The sequence below is a fragment of the Lissotriton vulgaris genome, chromosome 9, assembly GCF_964263255.1.
Source record: "Lissotriton vulgaris chromosome 9, aLisVul1.2, whole genome shotgun sequence".
In the NCBI taxonomy this organism is placed as follows: domain Eukaryota; kingdom Metazoa; phylum Chordata; class Amphibia; order Caudata; family Salamandridae; genus Lissotriton; species Lissotriton vulgaris.
In genome coordinates, this window is record NC_141697.1 from 761,084,086 (window position 1) to 761,111,449 (window position 27,364).

Consider the following 27,364-nt stretch of genomic DNA (forward strand, 5'->3'; position numbering starts at 1 on the left):
CTATCGCCCTCACTCTATCCGTCTATCGCCCTCACTCTATCCGTCTATCGCCCTCACTCTATCCGACTATCGCCCTCACTCTATCCGACTATCGCCCTCACTCTATCCGACTATCGCCCTCACTCTATCCGTCTATCGCCCTCACTCTATCCGTCTATCGCCCTCACTCTATCCGTCTATCGCCCTCACTCTATCCGTCTATCGCCCTCACTCTATCCGTCTATCGCCCTCACTCTATCCGTCTATCGCCCTCACTCGATCCATCGCCCTCACTCGATCCATCGCCCTCACTCGATCCATCGCCCTCACTCGATCCATCGCCCTCACTCTATCCATCGCCCTCACTCTATCCATCGCCCTCACTCTATCCATCGCCCTCACTCTATCCATCGCCCTCACTCTATCCATCGCCCTCACTCTATCCATCGCCCTCACTCTATCCATCGCCCTCACTCTATCCATCGCCCTCACTCTATCCGACTATCGCCCTCACTCTATCCGACTATCGCCCTCACTCTATCCGACTATCGCCCTCACTCTATCCGTCTATCGCCCTCACTCTATCCGTCTATCGCCCTCACTCTATCCGTCTATCGCCCTCACTCTATCCGTCTATCGCCCTCACTCTATCCGTCTATCGCCCTCACTCTATCCATCGCCCTCACTCGATCCATCGCCCTCACTCGATCCATCGCCCTCACTCGATCCATCGCCCTCACTCGATCCATCGCCCTCACTCGATCCATCGCCCTCACTCTATCCATCGCCCTCACTCTATCCATCGCCCTCACTCTATCCATCGCCCTCACTCTATCCATCGCCCTCACTCTATCCATCGCCCTCACTCTATCCATCGCCCTCACTCTATCCATCGCCCTCACTCTATCCATCGCCCTCACTCTATCCATCGCCCTCACTCTATCCATCGCCCTCACTCTATCCATCGCCCTCACTCTATCTATCGCCCTCACTCTATCTACCGCCCTCACTCTATCTATCGCCCTCACTCTATCTATCGCCCTCACTCTATCTATCGCCCTCACTCTATCTATCGCCCTCACTCTATCCATCGCCCTCACTCTATCCATCGCCCTCACTCTATCCATCGCCCTCACTCTATCCATCGCCCTCACTCTATCCATCGCCCTCACTCTATCCATCGCCCTCACTCTATCCATCGCCCTCACTCTATCTACCGCCCTCACTCTATCTACCGCCCTCACTCTATCTACCGCCCTCACTCTATCTACCGCCCTCACTCTATCTACCGCCCTCACTCTATCTACCGCCCTCACTCTATCTACCGCCCTCACTCTATCTATCGCCCTCACTCTATCTATCGCCCTCACTCGATCTATCGCCCTCACTCGATCTATCGCCCTCACTCGATCTATCGCCCTAAATCTATCTATCGCCCTCACTCGATCTATCTATAGCCCTCACTCTATCTATCTATCGCCCTCACTCTATCTGTCTATCGCCCTCACTCTATCTGTCTATCGCCCTCACTCTATCTGTCTATCGCCCTCACTCTATCTGTCTATCGCCCTCACTATCTGTCTATCGCCCTCACTCTATCTGTCTATCGCCCTCACTCTATCTGTCTATCGCCCTCACTCTATCCGTCTATCGCCCTCACTCTATCCGTCTATCGCCCTCACTCTATCCGTCTATCGCCCTCACTCTATCCGTCTATCGCCCTCACTCTATCTATCTATCGCCCTCACTCTATCTATCTATCGCCCTCACCACAACATCACTATGCGCTACCACAGCATCACTGAACGCCACAGCATCACTCGTCGCCACTACAACATCACTCAGCGCCACCACAGCATCAATCTCTGCAACCATTCAACAACAACTGGTTCAAATATGTTCTCTCAATGTTTCAAGTTGTATTACAAAAGTCACAAAAAGAGGGGGGCGTGGCTGACTGCCGAGGAGAATGGTCGTGCTCCAAGGCGGCTCCTCAGCCCGTACGGCCAAACGACCTCCACACCTCCGCTAGTGCAGTTGCCTGGCCCGGGGTCGACCGATCACCTATCTGTGCCCCTTCTGAGGCCCCCGGCTGACCGCTAGCGCCTCCAGGCCCGCGGATATCGCCGCAAGTAAATCCCGGCGGACGGGACCCCTCGGCCCAAGATGGAGGCCGCCACCTAAGCAACTTCAGAGGGTTCTTTACGAGGCTGCTACGGCCTGCGCCTAACCTCCGGTGCCCTCAATCTTACCGATCCAGTGTTGGTGAGACATTTCCCCACAGATTCAGCCTAATATCGAGCTGCTGGCTCCCACAAGTGAGGCGCAGGAAGACCCTTACCGACCTCCCCCACCCGCCCGGCACCGACATCTAGGCGAGTCCCCGGCTTCGGCCTAGCACCGGTTAAATACTGCTTACTGGCTCGGATCTCTTTGAACTCGCCCCACGCCGGGAAAACTGATCTCGCCTTGTACCTGACGGCTTATCTCCAGCCCGGATCTACAAGACCACGACGGAAGTGGATTGCTGCATCAGAGGGACCAACCGAGAGTTGAGTTTCCGGGGCCCAATAAGACGCTCTGCTGCCCCCCACCCCCTTTGACTGCTACAAATCGCGGCTTCAGCATTCCACCGGGTGGGCCACCGGGGAACCCGAAAATAGGTGAGACTTGATACCCTTGGGGTCCCATAACTTCACCCACCCGAACACCGGCTGCTGGCTCACACTCCGCGGTGAGGGAGTTCTCCTGGCTACCCATTTCTCGCCGACATCTTGCTCCACGGGGCCACTGCCACTTGGACCTCGAGGACTCCCCCCACCTCCCCGGGATTGTCAGTGGGGGGCTCCTCTTCCCCCCCCTTTTCTCTATCTCCACCGGGATTGCCTCCGTGCCTCCGTCACTACCATCTCAGGCGGAGACCAACTCGGAGATGGCCTCCAATAAAGGAAACGGACCCCCCAACCAAAGGCAAATCAATAAACTGTCATGGGGTTCCCGGCGGGACCCCAAGGATGTAGCCCCGGACGCCACCAGCAAGGCAATGACCCCCCTCCACAGGGAAAACCTTCCCCTACTCTAGACGATGTCATGCAGGCAATTGCAGGGGTTCGCTCGTCACTTGAAACCCGTATTGACTCAGTGAACGTGGAGGTAACGCTGCTCCGAGCCGACCTCCGGAAAATGGACTCCAGGCTGAAGGACATCGAGGTTAAGTCTCTGGCTCTCGTTGATGCCACCTCCACACTTCAGCAACAGGTGACCAAACTACAGAAGCAGCAACACCAGATAGAGGTGCTCCTGGATGACTACGAAGGACGCGCCCAACGCAATAATCTCCGCAGCCTTGGTGTTCCCGAACGACTCGAGGAGCTGGCCACTGACCTCTTTGTGGAGAAATTGGTCCTCCAACATCTTCAACCAAGGAACCTTTCCAACTACTTATCCATAGAACGGGCCCACAGAGTTCTGGGGGGCCGCCCAAAGCCGGGCGCTCCCCCCCGCCCCATCGTGGCCCGAGTCTTCAACTTCCGGGACCGTGATGTCATCCTCCAAACGGCGCGTGCGGGTCCACCATTGCGAATAGACAATGCACACATAATGATCTTCCCGGATTTCACTGTGAAAATGCAGGCCCGTCGGCGCAGCTTTCTAGAGGTGAAGAAGACACTCCGTGCGCAGTCCATCAAGTACTCTATGTTATTCCCCGCGAAACTACGCGCCGAAGCGGAGGGTAAGGCCTGGTTTTTTTAATCTCCTGCTGATGTTTGGGACTGGCTCGAGGGATGGCGACAGGCAAAATCCACCCATAACCGGCGCAGGACGTCCTCGGATCGCTCCAATGAGGTGGTGCCACCGGAAAGTCAAGACCTATTCACAGACAATGTGCAGGAAGAGTAACGCCGGACGACCTGAGTTGGATTGAACAGTTCAGCCGCTCCTCAGCGCGTTGATACGCTCTCCGCATTGACAGTCCGACTCTGTTATCAGACAGTGGATGTATATTGGCCCATCTTCCTCAGAAACTCACGGGCTTGAAGCACAGTCCACCTCCTACCTCATCCACGAGCTGACTCCTATGTATCCTTTACAGTTTTTCTTCCAATGTGGGTCATCATACCCGTTGTTGTTACTCGACCACTCCATATCACTGCTGAACTCATCCTACTGGGGAAGGGCGGCACTCTCTCACAGCTCACAATGGGGGTGGGTACTCAGCCCTAGGTGTCGCTCCACTGTCAATGTGGAGTACTAGTTGATTAGCCTGCAGTCACCGGAACTGGTTATAGACACTGTTTCCCCTTATCAGGTGAACTATTGAAGGTTGTACGTTAGACTGGGCGATGCTCTTTGACATGGTCCCCCAGCTGGCACTAATCACTGTGTGACCCCGGGCATGAGACCGGCTTCCGACTAAATCGCATCAATGCTTCCTACCATGTGAATGCTTTTGTTGATATTGGTTGTTTATTGCACTAGGTACCTCCATCCTACTACTGGCCAATGAGGGCACCCTCGGCTCTCCACACTCCTCTTTAATGTTTGGGGGGGGCGACAGGCACTCTGCCTAGTTGGGGAGTGGATAGTTCTAAGTCAGCGGGCAGAGACGCATGGTGGGGGGTTGTTGGGAAGGGAACAGTGAGGTGGGAGGGACTGGGAGGGGCGGGTAATGTTGGGAAATGGCAGTCGAGACTTCTATGGTCTCTGTTCTTATTCTTGCTTATTTATTGCAGCGGATTCTGGATCGTGGAGCGCGACACGCAGCGCGCCGCGACCTCACATGCTACCTCCAGCGAATTCTCGCCGTTAGGCCCACCTATATGCCATCTTACACCATTGCGGTATGCCTATAGCTCAGGCTTCGCCCCGGTTGGGCCCCATACGGACTCCACGGTGCCCTACTCCCTCAGAACCTCTATTTATGGTCACTATCCTATGCACCGCAAATCATTAATCCGTGCACAATCTCACTTATTTAGACCGCCATGACGCCCCCTCAACAACGTCCCTGTCCATTATGACGTGGAACGTTAATGGTCTTGGCAATAAGGTGAAAAGAGGGGTGGTTATGCAGTACCTTAAACGCCGCTCTCCAGACCTGGTTCTCCTTCAAGAGACGCACCTCATGGGTAATGCATGCCAGGCGTTGAACCGGGGAGGTTATAGATGACTTGTACATGCCGGTTTCACTTCCGGACCTAGGGGCACTGGTATTCTGGTGCGTAGGAGTGTGGCCTTGACATGCACAAAAACTCGAGCTGATCCCCTCGGTCGATATGCTGTAGTGGAGGCCACGTGGGAAGGCAAGCCATTAAATGTCATTTCAGTCTACATCCCTCCAGCCCTGGGTACAGCCGCGCTCCAAACCCTACAACACCTAATGCTCGATCTTCCACAGGGTCCTTTGCTTATTGGGGGTGACTTCAATATGACAATGAACGATGCCGAAGACAGACACCCCCACCGTCCCTCACACAAATCCAGTTCAGACTTGTCTAACTTTGCACACATGATGGGGCTCGAGGACCTCTGGCGCCTGTCCCACTTTCGCACGTCCTACTATACGGACTACTCCAACGCTCACAATAGCAGCTCTCGTATTGACTATTTATTCTCACCCGCAGCGGATTTACAGTCCTTCCGCTATCCGGAGGGGCTCCCCAGAGGGATCTCCGACCACTCCCCCCTCACGGTGCAATTCACACACCACCGTCAACAGACACGCGGTCCCATAGTAATCGCACCCTGGCTCTTAAAAATTCCTGACATACACAATAGCTTGCTTGAACACACTGAATACTACTTTGCCGACAATGTGGGGTCAGTACCTTCGGCCATAACAATATGGGAAGCGTACAAAGCACTGATTAAGGGTACAGCGCTAGCCCTCAAGAACGGTTACCGCCGCAAACAGAGTGAACAATTGTTACAAATAGAAACAGACCTGTCTAACCTCGAATCCCTCCATAACACAAGCCCCACAGATGAGATATCGGCTCGCCTGCAAGCTAAACAAATAGAATATAGGGCACTAGCTCTTGAAAAGGCGCAAGCCAAACTCCTGGAAACCCGCCACCGTGTTTACGAGCTGGGAGACAGAGCGGGTAAGATGCTTGCATGGCTAGAGAAACGAGAGCAGGGTTCCCGTTGGATCCCAGAGTTGACCCTCCCAGACCACTCTACTGTCACAGACCCGGGCGATATAGCGGAGGCTTTTGCCACCCAATTCGAAGGGGTCTATGCCGCCAGAGCCCAATACAACGCGGATGAATCCAAATTACTCTTAGCCGAAATGAGGCTCCCCGCTCTTTCTGAGACCGAGATGCAGGAGCTCGAGGCCGACCTTACAACGGAGGAAGTTCGTAACGCCTTATTCTCTATTCAATCTGGCAAGGCAATGGGCCCCAATGGTGTCCCTGTCAAGTTCCTGAAGGGCATGGCAGGTGAGATCCTTCCACATCTTAAAGCGATGTTCGAGGACAGCTGCGACGTAGGCCGCTTGCCACAAGACCAACGATTGGCTTCGATCGTGGTTATCCGTAAGCCCAATAAACCAGCTGCAGACTGCAGCTCTTATCGACCTATCTCACTCAATAACGCTGAAGTAAAAGTCCTTGCCAAGCTCCTTGCCACTAGACTCATGACTGTTCTCCCCGCCTTGATACACGAAGACCAGTCGGGCTTCCTGCCGGGTCGCAACACTGCGCTCAATCTCCGCCGTGTCCACAATGTCATGAGTAGGATGCCGTACCTCCGTGAAGACGCGGCTATCCTTTCCCTCGACGCAACACTTGCCTTCGATTCTATCGAATGGTCCTACCTCTTGGAAGTACTCCTTAGTTTCGGCTTTGGCCCCAGATTCATACGGTGGGTTCAGCTACTCTACACCGATCTCTGGGGACAGGTCTATGTTAATGGACATACGTCCAGGTGTTTTCCCCTCCATAGAGGTACAAGACAAGGGTGTCCGTTGTCCCCCCTGTTATTCACCCTCACTCTGGAGCCCCTGGCCCACTGGGTTAGAACCGATAATTCCATTTGTGGCCTCCAATGGAATGCTGACACAGTCGATAAGATTTCGCTGTACGCAGACGACATCCTAGTGTATCTTTCCTCCCCTAAATCCTCCCTTAACAGCCTGCTACACGTGTTAACTAACTTTGGCAAATACTCGGGCTTCTCCATTAATTGGTCAAAATCAGTGCTATTTGTTCTTCATGGTCCACCTCCACCTCTTCCGCATGGCTACTCAGTTGAAATGGCCCAAGACGGCTTTAAGTATTTGGGGATTTTTGTTACCCCGGACCCCCACCTGTTCCATGACCGTAACCTCAAAGGCCCACTACAGAAACTCCATACAGATGTCTCACACTGGAGATCGCTTCCCCTTTCTCTACCCGGCAGAGATGCCCTATTTAAAATGCTTGCACTCCCTCGGTTCCTCTATGTCTTACAAAATTGTCTGTTCCCCATACCAGACTCCTACTTTAACTTAATTGAAGGGGACCTCCGCCTCCTTCTATGGGACGGCGGCTCCCCCCGCATTGCCCTTATCTCTCTCACGCAAGGATGGTATGACGGGGGTATCGCCCTCCCAAATATCCTTCTCTATAATTGGGCAACCCAACTGGTCGCCACCAATTCGTGGATCTACGGCACGCCCACAAACCCTGCCTTCCATTTGGAGAAATACCAAACAAGCCGTGGCGGATATCTCGAAGCTCTCTACGGCAAACACTCCCGTACTCGTTATATTGGCCCTATGGTTCCACACACTCTCAATATGGCACCGAGCAAACAAGAGACTCGGGTGGGCCAACACCCTTACATTGTCCACCTCACTTTGGACCTCGTACAGGCTAGGCACCCTCTGTCATTGTAGTGGCTTCGATAAATGGGACATAATAGGCATTTCCACTATTGGCGACTTACTTCACAAGGGCAAGCTACTGACATTCAAAGAACTCCAAAACACATACAATCTGGCAAACTCTGAAACCTTCCGATACCTTCAAATTACACGCGCCATACTCACCAACATCCCAGATCTCGCCTCCCTCCCACAGTCCTCGCCCCTCGAGGACAGACTCCTGTCAGAGCCCCTTCAGGCTAAAGCGATCTCTTACACATACCGCAAATTGTGCAACAACATGCCAAATTCTTTCCATCTCCTGCGGGATAAATGGCAGACTGACGTTGGCAATATGGAGGAGGCAGAATGACAGTCAGCCCTGATGTCCCCGCGCGAATCAGCCATCAATCATAGATATCGGTTGATACAGTTAAAAATACTACACAGGACCTACATGTCAGGCCCCCTCTTAGCTAAAATCGGCCGTCACCCATCTGACCTTTGCCTCCGTCACTGTGGCTCAACGGGCACTTTCTATCATACCCTGTGGGAATGCCCCGTAGTCCAAGACCTTTGGAACCGAGCTATCCTGAAAATGACTGACGCCCCAGGGAAACCGGTCCCTCTGACTCCCAAATGCGCGCTCCTTCATATATGGGACCCCACAGACCTCACAGCGATAGAACAGCGCTGGGCGGACCTGAGCTTCCTCCTCATAAAGCGTGAGATAGCTATGCAATGGGGTTCGCCACACAAACCGCTCCTGATTAGATGGGTGGCAGCAATGGATGTGTGCATGCTGTCAGAAAAATCAGTTTTCAAAACCAGGGGTTGTCCCAGGGTCTGGGACAAGAAGTGGGGTCGATGGAATGCCTATAGGGGCGAATTGTGCACTTCCCCAACGGCAGATATGGCTTTGACCAGGCAGGTCATCCCTCGGTGAGTGTGGATATGATTACTGTCGCACCGTGCATGCTCTGTGGCAAAGAATGCTGACTGCAATTGTTCACATAGATGTTCCTCTGCTTTGCTTAGTTATGTTTGTTTTAAAATGGAAATACCATAGACCTATAGATTATCCGATACACGGCTTTGGCTGTTCTATGCACACCTTGCTATCACGCCGCCGAACCCCCGGGATGTCGGCTGAATGGCTGTGCTATTCTGAGACTCTCACTAAGTGCCTATATGTACCGCAACCGGCCCTCGGGGTTGTAGGCTCTATGCTGTGTCAATTTGAAATATGCATTAAAGGTCTTGGAAAAAAAAAAAAAATGTCACAAATTTTTTTTAATATTTTACTTCTGTTCTTGGATTTTGGTCACAATAAAATACACTGAACATAATCTTCACAAAATATATTTACAAAAGTTTAAGCTATTGCCATTATAAATTACAATAACTTATTTAAGCATTAATTATTAAAAAAAAAATTAAAACATTGTTATTTGTAATATCAATACATCTAAGTCACGTAAATACAACACATATTGCATTACAAATGCAATAGGTGTCACATTTGCGGAAGTTAAAACTATTGGCATTGTAAATGACAAAGCTATTAATTTCACTATTTTCAAAACCAACACACAAATAAAACATTTGTCATTTACAATACCAATAGTTCAAACTTTCCTAATGCGAGACCTATTGCATTGCAAATGCTTGTTTTGCTTTCTTCGCTTGCTTCTTATCCCTTTATGTATATCTACATAGTCTCTAAATTAAACAGAAGCTCAGGATGGTTTATTTTTTATCAGAAATAGCTAGCACAATTGAAAAGGTTGGAGACTCTTACTTTAGATTGTGCAAGGAAGAATGTTGGTTAATTTGACGGCATGCTGATGGCAAGTATATTGAGGAAAACGAATTGCTCTTTCCAATGGTGGCTAACATTTCATTATTGTTGGGTCATTTATAGCGGTCAATCCATATGCACAAACAACAAGGTGATGGATAGAATGTTTGAATTGATCTCAGCCACAGGCAATTCCTCTGGGCCACAACCCAATCCATCGTTATTTTGCATTCCCAGTCACCTTAGTTTGGACACAGCCACCTGCAAATCAGTCATGACCCTGCTCCTCATAGGACCAGTCCAGCCCCTCCCAGAACCAGAACACAAGCAAACAAGTACCAGTTTCACCCCAGTTAGGGCTCTTCAGCCAGGTATAGCATGGTTCCGGTGGCACAGTGAGCCTGGGACCCAGGTCTAGGCAAGTAATTTTATTAATGATAAATTATGAATTTTTAATAACCCCATTAAGAGAAATAAGATTACAAATAACTATACTGTATGGTTAGTTAATAAGTCTATCACTCTGCAGAAATTTAGTTTGGCTAAAATTCAGCTGTCCAGACTTACCAGACTGGTCCCAGTGTGCTGAAAGATAGTGGGCACTGCATCCGACTTTAAGTAACGGACACCCCACCTCCATTCAAAGCAAGATGGAGTGAAGTGCTCACTACACAAGTGCTGGTGTTTGGTGGGTACCATCTTCTCCCTGTTCATATTAATCATCCACTGCTGAAGGCGCTCTTTGTTGTGGAGCGGAAACCTGGAGGACAAAACAACAAAATAGGTTTTAAAAAAACGTGAATACATCTTTCTTCAGAAACTACACTTACAATAAGGGGTGGTCAAAATATTCAGCAGAAATGCAAAATATGGGGAATCTTGCTTTTTCATACTTTTTAAGTACGTCTACAAAGCTGATCAGGGCAAAAGAAAATTGCCTCATTCCCCTTCTCTGGCAGACCTCAATAAAGGATGAACTCTACCCACAGACTAGAAAAAACGCTAGTTGTGTTCAGGGGTCCAGCATGTCCCCGAACTATTAAACCACACGAGGCAGCAAGAGCAGCTCAATTGTTTAATAAATGGACTACCTACCATTAGCCAACTGGAAGTGTCTAAGAGCAGAGCTCCATTCTGATAAGCTGAGGACAGGCTGTAAGTGTGCAGCAGTTTGTGGTTGGGAGTGAGAAAACTGGCTGCCTTCAACTTGGTCATTCCTTCTTTGCTAGGCAGAAACTGGTCAGAATGAAAAAAAAAGTCCTCACCTCGGTCACCTAAACGTATCACAAGAGGATCGGGGTAGCTGAGTAACCGTGATGTGACAAACGTGTTAAAATATCTCTCCAGGATGTCAGTATGTGGGTACAGGACTACCACATGTGAATGAAAGTGCCCCTCTCTCCACATTCCTACCAGCAAAGCTTCCGGTAATGGTGTGAAGCCGAGTGGGTGGCAGATATCATCTCATCAGCAGTTTATACGCATTCTCCTTATGAGTCACACTGATAGACGCCTTCACTGACCTGAGCCAGATTTTGACATGACTCCTCCTCAATCTCCCTCCTGATGTCCTGCTCTCGTTACGTGATGTATGTATGTTTCGGTTTCGTGCACAGATCCAATATGGAACGTTGGAGCCAGGTGATGCCTTTTTGTATAATGTTGTTAACAAACTTTTTCCCTAATGGTGTTTTTACCGTCCCACCAGTAAAGACACCACCTAGAAGCCGTCCGGTGTCGGAGCTGCATTATTCAATAGTGATCATGCAGATCTAGGTTCCAGTTCTCCATCAGGTCCTCCTAAGTAATCACAGTCCCCTCAAAAAACATCTCCCTTAGGGTGTTTGGGCACTCTGTCTCCCATGCTTTAAAACCCAGGTACATTTGGCCCTGAAGAAAATCTGGGTCATGAGTGAAAAGTGTCATCAGGATAGAGACACCAGTATTCCAGGAGAATTGCCTTGGAGGAGAGGAGGAAGAAATGAAATCCTACCCTCTTGCACTCTGTAGTATTGCCCCTTTAAGAGTTGTTATGGTTTCTTAAGAATTGTTATGGTTCTATCTTAAGTTCTGTATTCTATATGTGGGAGTTGGGCAGTGTTAGCCTGTCTCCTGCATACTGTGGATGTACAAGCTGTTTCTCTGCATTAAACCTTCTCTTCTCCACCACAACTGTCTCCTGGATTACTACACACTCGGTGGAGCCAAAGCAAACATCAGAGGGGGAAGTCTGAGAAGCTCTTCTCAACCAGATTCCACCCTTCCACCACCTCCAGGGATGCCAATATGATTCCAGTCTCATACGGGACATATCTGGGCCGCCTGTACATATCTTTTCACATTTGGGAACCCTAGGATCCCTTGAGCAACTGGCTCTAAGAGCACTATTTGTGAGATTCTGGGGAAACGGTTACTCCAGACAAATACAACCATTTTTTTTTTTATAAAAGTAATTGTGGAGTCCTGCATCCTAAGCGGCAGGCATTATAAAGTATAGAAGAGACGGGACAAAAAAAATCATTTTTATACTACTCATGCGCCCAAGTCATGAGATTTCCAGCTTCCCTCTAACCTCACTCCTTTGTGTCAGTGTTTGCAAGGGAAGACCCTGAAAAAAAGAAAGCGGGCTACCCCTGAACACCATCAGCTCCAATTTTGGAAAAGCACCTTGTCACCATTCTAGACGGTTGATGGCCCAGAACATCTTTGTGTGCTGACCCTCTCTTTGTTGAGTTAATGCCTTCCCTTACATTCCCACTGCCATTTTTGTAGAGAGAGACCAAGCAGAGACAGTAGGAATGGTGTATAAAAAACAGCATTTACTTTTCAGACTCATTATATATTGAGAAATCTCTGACCCAACTGCTTATCCACCAAGCAACGTGGGCGTCCACTTTGTAACAGCTCTCCAAGATATAAAACAAGTCTTCTTTGCCAGTCCTGCTGTCTGTGTCCTCAGAATGAAGTTATTTCAATCACTTTCTTTCCATATTGACGATTAAAGTCTAAAGGAACTGACCTCCTATGACATTCCCAACCTCTGGTTTTATTTGTTATTCCCTTTACAAACTTTCAACAGATGTTTTCTAATATTCTACCTGTTCAGTATTAATGTATATGTTTTGTATCTCTTTGCTCATCTATTTACTGGTGCTTATATTTGTTCAGTGGGAGATTATTTAGCAACTCAGATTATCTATTCCATGTCTGCTTGTTGTTTCACCAGTACACTTACAACGCCACCATTTCCTATTTGCTGGCAACTATCAGATTTTATCTCCTGGTCTTAAGTGTTAAACATCTGCTTAAAAAGATGGTTCATTGTTGATATTTAGATCTTTGTAGTGTAATGATTATGTCATACACCGCGTGATGTTCCGTGCGGTGTATGTTCGCGCTGCTGCGCGTGTATAAACATGTTTATAATTGAATGCTTGTCACTCTCGCATGAACGCCTGTTCTGTGATTGGCCATTGTCACCGTTGGCTTGCCGCTGGTCAGACGCTTCGTGATCGGGTGGAGTTTTATACTTGCAATAAATTTGATTTTAATCAATAAAAGACTCATCTTTTATTGCTACATTTGGCGAGGATCGGGGAAACAGCTCCACCCGTACCCACGGATGAATTTTGTTACATTTGGACTACTTACTTCGTGATCAAAATCTTTGAATTCACAGTCTGAGGGGGGAATTCATTCTGGTAGCAGCGTTGTTGGAAGTACGTCCTATATTCTTACGTTATGGAAGCTTTATAACATGAGACCTGATTGGTAAGCCACAAATTTCCTGTTGGCTTTTTGGATTTAAGAGGAGTGTCTGGATTATATTATTATTTCGCCTGCATGTGACTGGACGGCGTTCTGGTTCTTGTGAAATATCCTTGCCTATTGGTTGGTGTCAATCAGCTGGATTAAACACTAGCGATTATTGGTGGCTGTGTTGCTACTACTGCACGTCTCTGCAGCGATGTGCATGCTTATTGAATTTTGAAAGGTTGGTGATTTGAGACATAACTACAGCGACACTAAAGGTGACTATTTATTTCAAGACAGTCTTTATACTATTCGTTATAGCGTTATAGCGTTACAGCGTATACGCTCATTTATACAAAAACGATTTCAAAAGCGTATTTCTACAGTGATACGCACACTTGTCCAAAAGTAATTTTAAAAGCGAATTGCTTCAGCGATACGCACGCTTGCTCAAAAGTGACTTTAAGAGCGTATTTCTACAGCGATACGTACGCTTGCTCAAAAGTGATTTTAAAAGTGTATTTTTACAGCGATACGCACGCTTGTTCAATAGTGATTCTAAAAGCATATTTCTACAGCGATACGCACGCTTGTTTAGAAGGTGATTATTAAGGCGTATTCCTACAGCGATACGCACGCTTCTCTATGAGTGATTAAAGAGACTTATTTTATTCTATTTTACATGCGCAAAACGTTGTGTTTATTTATATGCACATTTTGATTGTTCTACTTTGCTTTTATTTGTAACATTCTTTTAAAATCTTAGGGTAAAGCATAATCCTATGTGATCGAAAAAAAATGTTTTTTTAAATAATTTCATTGATTACATTGTTTGGAAGTATGGCAAAGAACTAATGGCCTACTGGTTGCACACCTGTTCCATCACAGGTGGGTCACCCTAGGCACAAGTATCGAATGCTGGTTCCCAGCTCTGGTAAACAATATCGTTCATACTGTAGTTTGATTTCACTCGTAGTCTTTAATTCTTATTTTCAACAGTTCATTTACATTAGATTCCAATTAGGTCATGTTAGGCGTAGACATAAATCATTCCAATGCATTTCGGTGCAATTAACACCTTCATCAGGGAACGCCTGAAAATTAAACATATGAACATATTTTGTAATCAGCAACTTCATCTCTATCTCAAAAATTCATAAAAACTCATATTAATGCAATGAATACAACTGAAATATCGTGTTATAAACCTCAGTATCTCTCTTTAGACGGCTGTTGTCAAAAAGCATTTGTTGGTGTATAACACTCGTAAAGGATTTTAACTCCCTGTTCTAACCGTTCGTTCATGTGACATTACGCGCCTATTACTGCCCGCTTGGGCGTTCGCACGATACAGCGAGCGTCTTCTCTGCCGTTACGGGGTGTGCCCCGACTTGGTCTTTCACCTTAATCTTAACAGGGTCAATCCCAGTTACGCGCAGCCCCTCCGCTCCGTGTAGCTGCAACGATGTCAGTCCAAACACGATTTCTGCGCATGCGCAGCTTAAAGGAGTTCTGGGTTTTTTTTAAAAAAAATGCTCAAAAGTAACTTTATGTGTTCCGAGGCAATACCCTTGGATACACAACATACGCTCATCGCGCTCCAATCTTACGGATCCTACGCTATCCACATTGTTGAATGTTGAGCTTTGACATACATAATACAATGAATATTATTAAAGCATGAACTGCAAGCTTTACAATAATCATCGCTCTTTATAGGTAACAAGTAAATTCCATTCTTTCGTTAAGCCCAATAGGCTTCAGGCTACTTAGATGGTAAATCAAATGATTTTCCCTCTGTAAGAGGATTTTCTTGTTCAAGGGTCCTTCTTTTTTTGGTACAATTTCCAATACACAAGCCCTCAATTGGCTGATGTTGTGTTTTTTATCCATAAAATGTGCGGCCACAGTAGATTTCAATTGTCCTTTTCTGATATTGCTTTTATGTTCATTCAAGCGGGTCTTCAGTTTCCGTTCAGTGTGGCCCACATAACCCTGTCCGCATGGGCATTTCAATAGGTATATGATATTGGTGGTGTCACATGTGGCATTGAGGTTTAAGGGAATTTTATGACCTTTCATCGGGTGAGTGATGCTGGCACCCTTCATTATGTTATGACAGTTTCCGCAGTTCAAACATGGTACTGTTCCTCTAAATGTCTGTTTGCTTGTTCTCTCTTTTGGAGTATTTAATAGTTCACCTATATTTTTACCTCTGGTGAATGCGAATAGTGGTTCCTGTTGAAATATACCTTTGAAATCCTATTCTAGTTGAACCATTTGCCAGTTTTTTCGAATGATTTTTTTGAAGTTTGTGCTAACATTGGAATATTTGCTGACACACGTAATTCGTTGTTCCTTGGTTTTCGGTGTCACTGTTAGCAACTCTGTCCTGGTCTTTCTTTCAGTTCTTCCCCTTGACTCTCTGATAACGTTGTGTGGATATCCTCGAGCTTCGAATCCTTCAGCCATAATGTCTAGTTGTTGTTGACAAATGTTCTCTTCGGAGACCAATCTTTTCACTCTAAGAAATTGAGAGTAGGGTAGATGTGTTTTCAATGATTGGGGATGGTGACTTTGATATTGCAATAAGTTATTCCTATCTGTAGGTTTGCGATATATGTTCGTGGTGAAGGTTGTTCCTGTTTTTGAAATCTCTACATCAAGAAATTGAATGACATCCTTGCTCAAGTTCCAGGTGAATCCAATGCTGTCATTTTCGGTGTCCAAAGTTTCTAGCTTTTGTTTTACTGATTCTTCTGTGCCTTTCCATATAAGAAAGATATCATCCTTGAACCTCACAAACATGAGGAGGTTAGTGGCCCATTCATCATCATGGTAAATGTGTTGGTCTTCAAATGCCGTCATAAATAGATTGGCATACGCCGGTGCGGCGCAATTCCCCATCAAGTACCATTTAGTTGGATAAACCATTTGTCTTTAGAGCAAAAGTAGCTATTGTAGAGTGTGAACTGCATTAGATCCATTAGGAACACTTGTAAGTCGTGGGGGTATGAACTCTGTAGCAAAGCATTTTCTATGGCTTCCAAGCCTTCTTTGTGAGGTATCGAGGTGTACAACGCTTTTTGCATCAACTGTTGCCATTATACTATCGTCACGTATCACCACTTGTTGTAGTTTTATCAAAAAATCTGTGGTGTCTTTTATATGTGACTAACTCTTAGATACCAATGGTTGTAGATGTTTATCGATATATTTTCCTACAGGTTCATGAATGCTCATTTTTGTGGAGACTATTGGACGACAAGGTGGTTTAAACAAGTCTTTATGTACTTTTGTTACCATGTACATATATGGGCTCCTGGGGCTGTCTTGTGTGAGATACTTTCTTACTTTCTCAGCGATGATTCTATTAGTGACTGCTTTCTTAAGGATGTCTTGTAGAGTCTTTCTCATTTCTTCAGAGGGATTCGCTTGAATTTCCATGTATAGGTTCGGGTCCTCTAAATGTTCTTTGACTGTATTTTCGTAGAATGCAGTATTGAGTATCACCATCGCTCCTCCCTTATCAGCTTTTTGACACATTATTTTCTGATTGGTAGCTATGCCTTCTATAACTCCAAATTCCTTGTTGGACATATTCTGATATTTGTTTTTCTTGTTGGTATTGATTTTGCTTATTTCTTGTTTGCATAAGTTCTCGAATAGATCAATGGTTTTGTGCGACGTGGGTGGCATGTAGGTGCTCTTGGTTTTTAGTCCTTTCAACTCGTCTTCCTGTTTCGGTGTTGGGTTAGTGACCACATTTTCAAAAAAATGTCTTAATTTCATTTTCCGTGTGAGTTTAAAAAGACTCACTTCAAGTTCAAGTTGGTTAGTACGGGCTGTAGGTACAAATGACAGCCCTCGTTGTAGTGTTTGTATTTGGATAGTACTCAAATGTTGATCTGAAATGTTTATGACCTAATTCTCTAGATCGTTTAACGGTTTTTCTTTTTGTCCTTCTTTGAAGTCACATTCCTTGTTTGTGGCTGAATTTTTTTCTTTTGTTTTTGCTGCGTCCCCTCCGGGGTCTACTGTTTCTTCTAGGCCTTCGCCTAAAAAAGCCTCAGGTGTGGGTTGTGCTTCTGTGTTCTGTGGTCTAGGTGTTTTGGTTGTTTTTCGTGAGTCGTTAGTTGGTTTATCACTATCAGTTGAGGATGTGTCCGCCTGTGAGGTATATTGTCTGGTTTGACGACGTTTTGCATAAACTTCAGCCCAAGTATAAACCTCTTGAAGTTTATAGTCCAATGTGTCTCGCTTATGTTTTCTTAATTTCCTCTTATTGACCTCTTCCGTATGACGTTGGAGTTGGCTGTTAATGTCATCCAGTATCTTTTTCAATTCATCTTCAGAAACTCCTTTTTTGAGTTCTTCTGTGGTAGTTTCAATTTCTTGTTTGAGTTCAAGAATTTTAGATAGTTCCTCTATTATCAACAATATAAGGTCTAAACTGCATTTGTTTAAAATTGCATACCAACGATCGGTGAAGGGTTTGGAGTTTTTGCAAAGAGAAGGTCTTAGAGCGATCCAGAGGTCTCTAGGAATGCGTTGGGCTTTATGATATTTAACCATTGTGCTATCGTGGAGCCGCTGATTGATCTCTTTCCTTGTGAGCTAGAGTAGATGTTTGATGTGTTGTTCTTTATTTTGACTAAATGTATGTTCGGTAGTTTCCATTTGGATTAAAGAGTAGATTCTTTCACTAGCCTCTGCCATGAATGCAAAGGTTTCCGCCCTTTTGTCCGTTGAGTGGGTTATGTCCTCGTACTGCATTTTTACTGATGGGCGTGCTACTTCCCTGTGGGGGGTAAACGTGGTACTAACTTCAAGTAAATGGGTTGTGCACCGCTCCTGGATAGTTGTGTGCTACTTAAACTGTGCTCTGGGGTATCACCTCCCTCCAAGGTGTGTTCAGATACTCTACTGGTTGCACACCTGTTCCATCACAGGTGTGTCACACTAGGCACAAGTATCGAATGCTGGTTCCCAGCTCTGGTAAACAATATCGTTCATACTGTAGTTTGATTTCACTTGTAGTCTTTAATTCTTATTTTCAACAGTTCATTCACATTAGATTCCAATTAGGTCATGTTAGGCGTAGACATAAATCATTCCAATGCATTTCGGTGCAATTAACACCTTCATCAGGGAACGCCTGAAAATTAAACATATGAACATATTTTGTAATCAGCAACTTCATCTCTATCTCAAAAATTCATAAAAACTCATATTAATGCAATGAATACAACTGAAATATCGTGTTATACACCTCAGTATCTCTCTTTAGACGGCTGTTGTCAAAAAGCATTTGTTCGTGTATAACACTCGTAAAGGATTTTAACTCCCTGTTCTAACCGTTCGTTCATGTGACATTACGCGCCTATTACTGCCCGCTTGGGTGTTCGCACAATACAGCGAGCGTCTTCTCTGCCGTTACGGGGTGTGCCCCGACTTTGTCTCTCACCTTAATCTTAACAGGGTCAATCCCAGTTACGCGCAGCCCCTCCGCTCCGTGTAGCTGCAACGATGTCAGTTCAAACACGATTTCTGCGCATGCGCGGCTTAAAGGAGTTCCGGGGTTTAAAAAAAAAAAATGCTCAAAAGTAACTTTATGTGTTCCGAGGCAATACCCTTGGATACACAACATACGCTCATCGCGCTCCAATCTTACGGATCCTACGCTATCCACATTGTCGAATGTTGAGCTTTGACATACATAATACAATGAATATTATTAAAGCATAAACTGCAAGCTTTACAATGATCATCGCTCTTTATAGGTAACAAGTAAATTCCATTCTTTCGTTAAGCCCATTAGGCTTCAGGCTACTTAGATGGTAAATCCAATGATTTTCCCTCTGTCAGAGGATTTTCTTGTTCAAGGGTCCTTCTTTTTTTGGTACAATTTCCAATACACAAGCCCTCAATTGGCTGATGTTGTGTTTTTTATCCATAAAATGTACGCCCACAGTAGATTTCAATCGTCCTGTTCTGATATTGCTTTTATGTTCATTCAAGCGGGTCTTCAGTTTCCGTTCAGTGTGGCCCACATAACCCTGTCCGCATGGGCATTTCAATAGGTATATGATATTGGTGGTGTCACATGTGGCATTGAGGTTTAAGGGAATTTTATGACCTTTCATCGGGTGAGTGATGCTGGCACCCTTCATTATGTTATGACAGTTTCCACAGTTCAAACATGGTACTGTTCCTCTAAATGTCTGTTTGCTTGTCCTCTCTTTTGGAGTACTTAATAGTTCACCTACATTTTTACCTCTGGTGAATGGGAATAGTGGTTCCTGTTGAAATATACCTTTGAAATCCGGTTCTAGTTGAACCATTAGCCAATTTTTTTGAATGATTTTTTTGAACTTTGTGCTTACATTGGAATATTTGCTGACACACGTAATTCGTTGTTCCTTGGTTTTCGGTGTCACTGTTAGCAACTCTGTCCTGGTCTTTCTTTCAGTTCTTCCTCTTGACTCTTTGATAAAGTTGTGTGGATATCCTCGAGCTTCGAATCTTTCAGCCATAATGTCTAGTTGTTGTTGACAAATGTTCTCTTCGGAGACCAACCTTTTCACTCTAAGAAATTGAGAGTAGGGTAGATGTGTTTTCAATGATTGAGGATGGTGACTTTGATATTGCAATAAGTTATTCCTATCTGTAGGTTTGCGATATATGTTCGTGGTGAAGGTTGTTCCTGTTTTTGAAATCTCTACATCAAGAGATTGAATGACATCCTTGCTCAAGTTCCAGGTGAATCCAATTCTGTCATTTTTGGTGTCCAAAGTTTCTAGCTTTTGTTTTAATGATTCTTCTGTGCCTTTGCATATAAGAAAGATATCATCAATGAACCTCACAAACATGAGGAGGTTAGTGGCCCATTCATCATCATGGTAAATGTGTTGGTCTTCAAATTCCCCATCGAAGTACCATTTAGTTGGATAAACCATTTGTCTAATGGAACTAATGCAGTTCACACTCTACAATGGCTACTTTTGCTCTAAAGACAAATGGTTTATCCAACTAAATGGTACTTCGATGGGGAATTGCGCGCACCGGCGTATGCCAATCTATTTATGACGGCATTTGAAGACCAACACAATTACCATGATGATGAACGGGCCACTAACCTCCTCATGTTTGTGAGGTTCATTGATTATATCTTTCTTATATGGAAAGGCACAGAAGAATCATTAAAACAAAAGCTAGAAACTTTGGACATCACAAATGACAGAATTGGATTCACCTGGAACTTGAGTTAGGATGTCATTCAATTTCTTGATGTAGAGATTTCAAAAACAGGAACAACCTTCACCACGAACATATATCGCAAACCTACAGATAGGAATAACTTATTGCAATATCAAAGTCACCATCCTCAATCATTGAAAACACATCTACCCTATCTCAATTTCTTAGAGTGAAAAGGTTGGTCTCCCGAGAGAACATTTGTCAACAACAACTAGACATTATGGCTGAAAGATTCGAAGCTCGAGGATATCCACACAACATTATCAAAGAGTCAAGGGGAAGAACTGAAAGAAAGACCAGGACAAAGTTGCTAACAGTGATACCGAAAACCAACGAACAACGAATTACGTGTGTCAGCAAATATTCCAATGTAAGCACAAACTTCAAAAAAATCATTCGAAAAAATTGGCAAATGGTTCAACTAGAACCGGATTTCAAAGGTATATTTCAACAGGAACCACTATTCGCATTCACCAGAGGTAAAAATATAGGTGAACTATTAAATACTCCAAAAGAGAGGACAAGCAAACAGACATTTAGAGGAACAGTACCATGTTTGAACTGTGGAAACTGTCATAACATAATGAAGGGTGCCAGCATCACTCACCCGATGAAAGGTCATAAAATTCCCTTAAACCTCAATGCCACATGTGACACCACCAATATCATATACCTATTGAAATGCCCATGCGGACAGGGTTATGTGGGCCACACTGAACGGAAACTGAAGACCCGCTTGAATGAACATAAAAGCAATATCAGAACAGGACAATTGAAATCTACTGTGGCCGCACATTTTATGGATAAAAAACACAACATCAGCCAATTGAGGGCTTGTGTATTGGAAATTGTACCAAAACAAGCATTTGCAATGCAATAGGTCTCGCATTATTAAAGTTCGAGCTTTTGGCATTGCTAAATAACAATGCCTTTTATTTTGTTTTCTTTTTAAAAAACATTAATAAAAGGCATTGTAATTTACAATGTCAATTGCATAAATTTGCGTCACTGTGAAACCTATTGCATTGAAGGGCTGTGGTGAAAAGTGTAGGAAGGTGGGGTCTATATTCAACAGAGCCATTTTATGTTTAAATAAATGTGCAAAAGACTTAGCTGCAGCTTCCTCTTTGGTCTACAAAAATATTTGTGGATGAATATAAATAAAATAGATACCATGAGCAGACTGGATTATTTAATGCACTACTATTGGAATCTCCAAAATATTTAATTGGGAGATTACAAAGAATCCAGAATGTGGCAGCTAAGCTGGACTTGATGAGACCTCGCCAGTCTTCTGCCTCCAAGGCCCTAACGGAGCACCACTGGCTCCCTGTTTTGCAGAGGATTCATTTTAAGTCCCTCTGTGTCGTGTTTAAGGCATTGCATGGATTGGGGCCCTTACCGTTGCAGAAAAAATTCAGCTGGTATGCTCCTACCTGTTGTGTCCGGTCATCTTTGGCCAACTGGTTGAAGGTACCCCCGATTAAAAGAGCTAAACTGGGGGGACAAGTCTTCAGTGTTGCTGCAGCAAGGCTTTGGAACAACATACCCTCGGAGTTGCAGCGAATTAATGATCTGTTGCAGTTTAGAAGAAAAATAAAGACCTGGCTCTATCCCAGATTATCAGGCTAACTTACTTCCTTGTCAAAGGCCTCCCGTCTCACACCGCCAGTATACCTGCTATGTCGCAGTGCGCTATACAGGAAGTGCTTACATTACACAACGATAATAAAGAAAAAAAGATAATATATATCAATCAAAATGCAGCGTGCATAGTGTAAATATGATAAACCCCTCAACTTGCATAGTGTAACATCGGACCCCCACGATATATCTATAATGTGCACAGTACACATTTATATCTATATTGTGTCTTTCATAATCTATCAGAACCCCTGCCAAAATAATCCCATATGAATATGAAATGGCGCAAACATGTATAACAAAACACTTCAAAATCTTGGGTATACTGCGTGAGAGTGATAAATGAAAGATATGTGTCTTTAAGCAGCTACCTCATGGATTGAACATAGAGACCAATAGAGGCCATGCCGGTAATTATCACTTATGATGGAGAGGGATAGCGTGATTATTAAATGCTGTGTTAATTACCTCTCAGCACTGGGCAACAAAGAGCTCACACCCAGTCAAGCGTATGCCTGACTGTGAAACTCTGCCTCATAGTGTGTATTTCAAAGAGCTCTAAGGCTGCCCCTTCATGCAGCAACCAACAGGACTACATATCCCATAAGCCCCCTCTCCCTCACATCCAAACTCCTGAACTGGCCCAAACGGCAGTCAATAGGCTTTGAAAATGTACATTGTAAGTTCAAATAGACATCTAAACCATAGCATGCACGATGAAACCGGCAGTCGGAAAGTTCAATGCCTTACGAGAAAATAGTCAAACAAACAAGGTTTTACCATTGTACTTTAGGCCCCCGAGATTGATTTTCATTGTATAAACAAATGTGAGCTGAAACACATCCTTATGCTGCAGGTATCACATAGTCTCCATTATGAATGCACCATGAAGTCTATGAAAGTTAATCACTGTGCAGGGTCAGGAAGAACATTGCCTAAAAAATCCACATGCGAAGCAGACCTCACCATATCAGCGTTGGCTATGATGGTGTCCAGTCACCAGGTATCCACCGGATAAAAGCACAAGGCATTACGGGTTAGGGGAAAGCAAAGACCATGCGCTGAATGCCACAGAGACCTCCTTGCGTCGAGATCTCCACCTCCCACTCCGCAGTCATCCATTGTTCCTCTTACCTGCGGAATCCCTGGGGGCTAATCAGAAATGCACTACCATGCCACATACTCCAAGCTGCGGTCAGCTGAGAAGCCCAAGAACGACTGGTGGTGCGTGAACAGTGCCAACCGCCGGCCTTGATGAAATATCCAAACACATCCCTGCTCCATACGAAGAGGGCACGCACACAGAGTTGAAATAGCATGATATGAATCCTGCGCCATTGTTGTTCGTTTGAAAATGTAATCTGAGAGCCATGGGATCCTTGTTCTTATCGCACAACCATGCGAATATTGATGCGCAATATTGTAATGCACTCACCTCTATATACAGTTAATTTCTTTGGATTTTCGAGTGCTCATAGAACTATTAACCAGGTCCAAAATTCCCATACCATTTCGAATTCACTAATCGCACCATCTGTATATAGTAAAATAAATACAATAAAAAAATATCCTTGTTAGACAATTATTGCCTATTCAGCCAGACCGCTATAGTCTATCTTCTGTACGTTGCACCCCATTCTCACCTGTTTATGGGTAAAAAAACATATATAACAAACTGTTTCCTATCCTGGTTCAACCAACCACCGTCTTATTAGCCAAAGATACCCGTTCCATAAGCGTTATGCCCGCCAAAAACTGGAAATTACAGCAAACATTTCCGGTTGGCTACACTATAACCAATCATCTCTCCCTTTCAGTATTGCGTGCACCCTGCTCCCTCTCCAGTCTACTATCCATGTAGAATAATCCTGCAATTTAGCACGGGGAACCCTGTCTTCACGCAATTATAGTGTCAACCGTATTGAAAAAACAGACGCCCTGAATGTATGAGCCACACGAAATCCGAGTGTGCTATCCATATCACTGACTCTTGCATACTAATTTTTACGATACACACATTTCATAAATACTATGCCCGCCCGAAACCGAAAGTTACAGCAAGTATGTCCAGTTGCTGTATTTCGACCAATCATCTTTCCCTTTCATTGATGAATGTACCGGGCTTCCTGTTCTGTCCGCTACCCATCAGAATGATCTTTCAACTTGAACTCGGAAGCCCTTCATTACGACAATACAATACCAACCCCATGGAATATACCAAAGCCTCCATTGTACGAAACACTCGAAATCCGAGTGCGCTATCCTTTTACTGGCAAATTTACCTTCTACAACTTTTGTTTTGCGAGGCACTCTGCTCGTATAAAATAAAAAAATAAAAAAATGCAAATTCATTACCCAGCAACTGTTTACACTTCAACCTCTCTAAGATCCTGTGTCCTTAAAGCTATCCCAACATCTCTCGAACTATATTAAAGTAAATCATTATTCTGCTAAACTGACGACCACAAGTCTATAAAGGCACTTTCTTTAAGCCACCTACATGTTTGAACAAGAATGCCACCTTGAATATATCCATGTTAGTATTATTAATTCAAATGAATCCCATTCTCATGGAGACTTTTGCTATCTGCTTCGGATAAAAACCCTCCGACCATTCGTATTTGAGCAGAGTACTGTATGTTAACTAAAGTGGCTGATAGAAAGATCCCTATCCAAACTCAACGCTCCATGTAAAAATAACAATGTCCTACTACCAGCCGTTATATAGTAGTATTCAACATTCGTATATTCCTTCATTCCTGCGAATAATATTCCCGCGGCGACCCGGAAGCTCTTGGCCGGCCGGCGAATCAGGTCGCGGCCGACCGGAAGTCCCGCCTCCCGAGGTCCGCGAGCCCGATTGAGAAGAGGAGACGAGCCGCGCCGTGAGGAGCCCGCCGGAAGAGCGCAGTCGGTGAGTGGGGCCCAGGGCTGAAGTGAAGTGCGTGCGTGCCTGTGTGTATGCCTGGGAGGGGAGGGGGGGGAGTGTGTGTGTGCGCGCGTGCGTGACTGTGTGTGCGCATAGGTGACTGTGTGTGATTGAGCCTGTATGTGTGTCGTATGGCTGCGTGTGCATGCGCGCGCCTGTGTGTGTGTGTGTGTGTGTGTGCGCACGCGCGCCTGTGTATGCGTGCATGCAGAGGGGTGGGGGCTGGCTGTTTGCGAGCAGGGGCTGTGAGTTGATCTGCGCAAGCGCGGGTCAGACGCGCGCTCCCGCGGGGAAAACTGCGAGCTCGTAACAGATTGGTGTCCTCATTCCCCAGCATTCTCACTAACGGGCCACAATAGGTCTGAAGCAGACACCTTCAATGCTCACGCATTGAGGGTAGGTCTGCTCGACCTAAAAAGGACCCCTGAACAAGAAAATCCTCTTACAGAGGGAAAATCATTGGATTTACCATCTAAGTAGCCTGAAGCCTATTGGGCTTAACGAAAGAATGGAATTTACTTGTTACCTATAAAGAGCGATGATCATTGTAAAGCTTGCAGTTTATGCTTTAATAATATTCATTGTATTATGTATGTCAAAGCTCAACATTCGACAATGTGGATAGCGTAGGATCCGTAAGATTGGAGCGCGATGAGCGTATGTTGTGTATCCAAGGGTATTGCCTCGGAACACAAAGTTACTTTTGAGCATTTTTTTTTTTAAAACCCGGAACTCCTTTAAGCCGCGCATGCGCAGAAATCGTGTTTGAACTGACATCGTTGCAGCTACACGGAGCGGAGGGGCTGCGCGTAACTGGGATTGACCCTGTTAAGATTAAGGTGAGAGACAAAGTCGGGGTACACCCCGTAACGGCAGAGAAGACGCTCGCTGTATCGTGCGAACGCCCAAGCGGGCAGTAATAGGCGCGTAATGTCACACGAGCGAACGGTTAGAACAGGGAGTTAAAATCCTTTACGAGTGTTATACACCAACAAATACTTTTTGACAACAGCCGTATAAATAGAGATACTGAGGTTTATAACACGATATTTCAGTTGTATTCATTGCATTAATATGAGTTTTTATGAATTTTTGAGATAGAGATGAAGTTGCTGATTACAAAATATGTTCATGTTTAATTTTCAGGCGTTCCCTGATGAAGGTGTTAATTGCACCGAAATGCATTGGAATGATTTATGTCTACGCCTAACATGACCTAATTGGAATCTAATGTGAATGAACTGTTGAAAATAAGAATTAAAGACTACGAGTGAAATCAAACTACAGTATGAACGATATTGTTTACCAGAGCTGGGAACCAGCATTCGATACTTGTGCCTAGGGTGACACACATGTGATGGAACAGGTGTGCCACCAGTAGAGTATCTGAACACACCTTGAAGGGAGGTGATACCCCAGAGCACAGTTTAAGTAGCACACAACTATCCAGGAGCGGTGCACAACCCATTTACTTGAAGAAAGAACCAATGGCATCAGATCACTCAACCACCCCCATTTTTGAGTAAACCAGGAACTCCATATATTATATGGACTGAATGGTTTGGTTTATTCGAAAATCATTTGATTGCAATTGATGCTTCAGAATATTCTTCTCAACGCAAGTTTGTGATTCTTTTTGGATGTCTTGGTCAGGCTGCTCAGAGAATTTTTAAAAGCATTACCCCTATAGCTCCTCCTGTTTCTCAAGATGAAAGTGGAGAGAATCCTTGGAATGTTTATATTGAAGCCATTGCTAGACCTAAAAAGCAGTTCTGTGATGAACCTAATATTATGCTGGAACGTCACAATTTTTATGCAAGGAAACAAAAGGAGGAGGAGAAAGTGGAAGAGTATATTTTTGCTCTTAGAGTTCTAGCCATTACATGTGACTTTGAACCTTCACCAGATAAGTTCATACGAGATCAATTTGTGTTCAATTGCGCTTCAAGAAAAATTAAACAAAGGATTCTTGGGTGTAAAAATCCATCTTTAAACGAGGTAATTGATCTCGCTTTAAGTATTGAGCGGGCTTCGTTGTCTAGTAAGGTTGTGATGGGACCAATCAAACAAGGAGTAAATGTGGTTGACTTTTCTGATTCTGATCAGGAAGGAACTGTTTGTGCGATCAACCCTAAAGGTAAAACACAGT

The 27,364-nt window shown here is 44.9% G+C and overlaps 1 protein-coding gene across 2 annotated transcripts in view; it reads right to left on the bottom strand.

The window, feature by feature from the left end:
* LOC147692214 (uncharacterized) overlaps positions 1–27,364 on the bottom strand; it is a 145,987-nt gene that overhangs the window by 68,929 nt on the left and 49,694 nt on the right. For both annotated transcript variants that reach the window (XM_086938488.1, XM_086938489.1), the window contains exon 2: positions 10,197–10,389. In XM_086938488.1, the coding sequence (XP_086794614.1) occupies positions 10,197–10,389 (193 nt within the window). The remainder of the gene's footprint in view (positions 1–10,196; positions 10,390–27,364) is intronic.